This window comes from Sarcophilus harrisii, chromosome 4 (assembly GCF_902635505.1).
Source record: "Sarcophilus harrisii chromosome 4, mSarHar1.11, whole genome shotgun sequence".
Taxonomy (NCBI): domain Eukaryota; kingdom Metazoa; phylum Chordata; class Mammalia; order Dasyuromorphia; family Dasyuridae; genus Sarcophilus; species Sarcophilus harrisii.
Window position 1 is genome coordinate 428157190 of NC_045429.1, and position 3476 is coordinate 428160665.

General features: G+C 39.7%; 1 protein-coding gene across 1 annotated transcript; it reads left to right on the top strand.

Moving 5' to 3' along the window:
- Window positions 1-899: 899 nt before the first annotated feature.
- LOC116423655 lies at window positions 900-3014 on the top strand. Its single transcript, XM_031968728.1, has 2 exons — window positions 900-1070; window positions 2289-3014. Exons 1-2 carry the CDS (start codon window positions 900-902, stop codon window positions 2901-2903), a joined length of 786 nt encoding a protein of 261 aa, XP_031824588.1. The 3' UTR covers window positions 2904-3014.
- Window positions 3015-3476: the final 462 nt, after the last annotated feature.

Genomic DNA, 3476 nt, shown 5'->3' on the forward strand with positions numbered 1-3476 from the left:
AGTGTTTAGCTTAAAAAAATAAAAGAAGATAGGTGTCAAGTTATAAAATTGCTGTCACCTTGAAGAGGGGCTCAATGGGCTCAATTTGGCCCAGAGAGAAGTCCTCAGAGTAATGGGTGCACATTACAAAGAGGCCAAGTTAATCTGGATTTAAAAAAAAAAAAAAGATCTTTCTAATAGAGTTATCCAAAAGTTAATTGAGTTTCCTCAAAATAATGGGTGCATATTACAAAGAGGCCAAGTTAATCTGAATTTTTAAAAAAAATCTTACTGACAATCAATTATCTAAAAGTTAATTGAGTTTCCTTGGAGGGTGAAGGATAATAGTTTTCCAAGTCATTGGGTATCCTCCACCAAATACTAGACAATGACTTGCACTGTAATGGGAGAAATAATTTTTTTTCAAGAATGTGATGAACCAGATGGCCACTAAGGTACTTTCTAATTTGAAAGTCTATGACTTTATAAATGAATTAGAAAACTTTCTGAAAAGTGTAAGCAAAGGAAGATTGCCTAAGTGCCTGATGGACCCCCTTTTGTAGACATCATTTAAATATTAATTTAAAAAGACTAGCCAGGTCTGGAGACATTTGGTGAAGTGAGAAAGGTGGAAATTGACACATTCCCTAGAAAAATATGGTAGGACAACTCAGTACCTTTGGAGGTCCAAGAAGGAATGATTTTCTTGGCATCATAGCTTTATGAAAAAAGATAGCAAATTCTGAGAGAGATAAACCACTAGGATTTAATACAGAAGGGAATGGGGAAGTACATCCCTAATTGAAAAAAAAAATGGCCATCAAAATAAACCATGTAGGCAGACCCCTTGTTGAATGTCTATATATTTTCTTAGAATCATAATTGTATGGGGTTAGGGAATGTCAAGAATTGCCTAGCACATGGGCAGTTCCTGTTACATTCCTTGGATTGTGAAAGAGACTTCTCCTCCCACTAAAGCTATCTCATGGCAGCAGTGGAATCTGGGCATCCCTTATAAAAGGTGTCTTTGGCACTGGCTCCTTACACAATCTCCCTCTTCAGGGCCAATCGCTTCAGTGTCTGTGATTAAGGTAAGTGATTCAAAACTCTGCAGGAAGACTTTTGAACAAGGATTTTCAGGAAAAGAATTGAGAGCCCCAAAGTAAGAGAGTTAAAGAGAAGTTGGAACTGAGGAGATGAATAAATTTGGCTAGAGGGATCAAAATCATGGTGGGAAATCAAGCAGCATGAGGAAGGAGACTGTTGAGGAATAGAAGTTTGTTATTCTTTGTATTTATTCTAGACTGAACAAGATCAGATCTAGGTCTCTCCAGAAAGCACTAAAGTGCCAGGGGCACACCTGTTCTAATTCAAACAACAGCGAAGTGAGACCAACTAAAATAGAACCAAGGGCCTTCCCAGAATGTCCTTGGAGAAAGAAATTTTGAGGAATTGTTGACTAGGGTATGACAGATCCCTGAAATCAAGATCATTGGTGTTCCATTAAAATGGGTAATTAACTATGATGCTCCCCAAGGGACTCTTAGCCTGGAGCTATGAACTTTTAAAAAAATAGATAGATAGATAGATAGATGACTATGCTTGATTATAATTTGTTTCCTTTGTATTCCTATGTATTTTATTTTATGCATTTAATAATTTAAAAAGAAGCTTCATAAAACAACCACTATGACACATGCAAAAAAGATAAAAGTCTGTTGGATAGACAGGAATTTATGTACATATAAGCTTTATTTGCTAGTTCAATTGGATGTGAGGGGAGGTACAGGGGCCACCTCGGTCTTAAATTATGGTGTTTTAGATCAAAGTAGGATTTGCCTAATTTTTTGTGACTTTTTGCATGCATCTGTAGATATTTGCTCTTCTACTGAGGAATACTAAAAGCCACCCCCGCCAAAAAAATGTTGATTTAGAATTTAAGAAAAAGATAATAAGATACAAAGACCAGAAAGAGAGAAGGGCCCAATGGTCATAACTTTTCATGAAGCTGAGAGATGTGAATTCCAAGAGTATTATGGATTAGACCTTATAAGAGAAGGAATCTGAAGCATCTGGTCCTCTGAGTCAAATTAGCCTCTGCTTTCTTGGAATTCTCTGCCTCCATGAAGCCTGGGTTGATGACCCCATAAGTCAGCCCAAACAAAACTGACTGGATAAAAAGCTTGCACGTCTCTCCTTTTTGGATACAAGAGGAATCTAGTCACTTGTCACCATCATAATGTTCTTTGATCACAAATACAAACAAATTATTAACTGAGGTTTGATGTTTCTTCTGCATTGTCTTTCAGGTTGCACTTCTGCAGAAATGTCCTGCCAGCAAAGCCAGCAGCAATGCCAGGCCCCTAAGTGCCCCCCTAAATGTCCACCAAAATGCCAGACCCCTAAATGTCCTCCCAAGTGCCCACCAAAGTGTCCCCCCAAGTGCCCTCCCCAGGCTCCATGCCCTCCTCCAGTCTCTTCCTGCTGTGGTTCTAGCTCTGGAGGATGCTGCAGCTTGGGTGGATGCTGTGGGTCCAGCTCTGGGGGATGCTGCAGCTCTGGGGGGTGCTGCAGCTCTGGAGGATGCTGTGGCTCAGGTGGTGGCTGCTCCCTCTTTTCCCATCACAGGAGATCCCACAGGAGCAGGCGCCAGAAGAATGACTGCTGTGACAGTGGCAGCGGACGCAGCCAGCAGTCTGGAGGCTGCTGTGGTAGCTCTGGAAGCTCTGGAGGTTGCTGTGGGAGCTCTGGAAGCTCTGGAGGTTGCTGTGGGAGCTCTGGAGGCTGCTGTGGCAGCTCTGGAGGCTGCTGCTGATAATCTGATTCTCTTCACCAAGAGAAGCAACTTTATAATGGAATCGGTGGCTGATTTCCTTCCTCTTCCTCCCTTTTCTTCATCTCAAGATGTACCATGTAGAATCTGATCTCCAGAAACCCTTAAGTCCTCTGTGCCTTGGATTTACCTGATTTCAATTCCACTTTTCTCCTTTAGACATTGACTATTTACAACATTAAATCATTTATTTATGACTCTATTTGTCTCGTGAAAATCATCTTTCTCTTTGTATCATCATGGTAGTGCTTTCCTTTCTAGTTAGATGCCTAGAATCTCAGTTTTGCTTACTTAAAGGACAAATTCATATTTTGAAAACAATGCTGATCTTTTCTACTGTGTGTATATCTCAGTGTAAGAAAAAATCTGTACAATCAATTAGAAACATTTTACAATGGAAGGGACATTCTACAAACATACCCATTTTACAGATTAACAACCCCAGGGACACCAAATGATTTTCTTAAAGTCACTTATCAAATTAGGGGCCATGACTTCCTTAGTCCTTATCTAGTCTTATTTTCTTAATATCAAACTAATATTTGTAGAAATTTATGAAACAAATAAGTTATTCATTAAAATTGTCATTAAAGATGCAGAATCTGGAGTCAGGAGGCTTATTAGAGTCTGGTTTTGCCTCATTCTACCTGTAGCCAAGTCATTC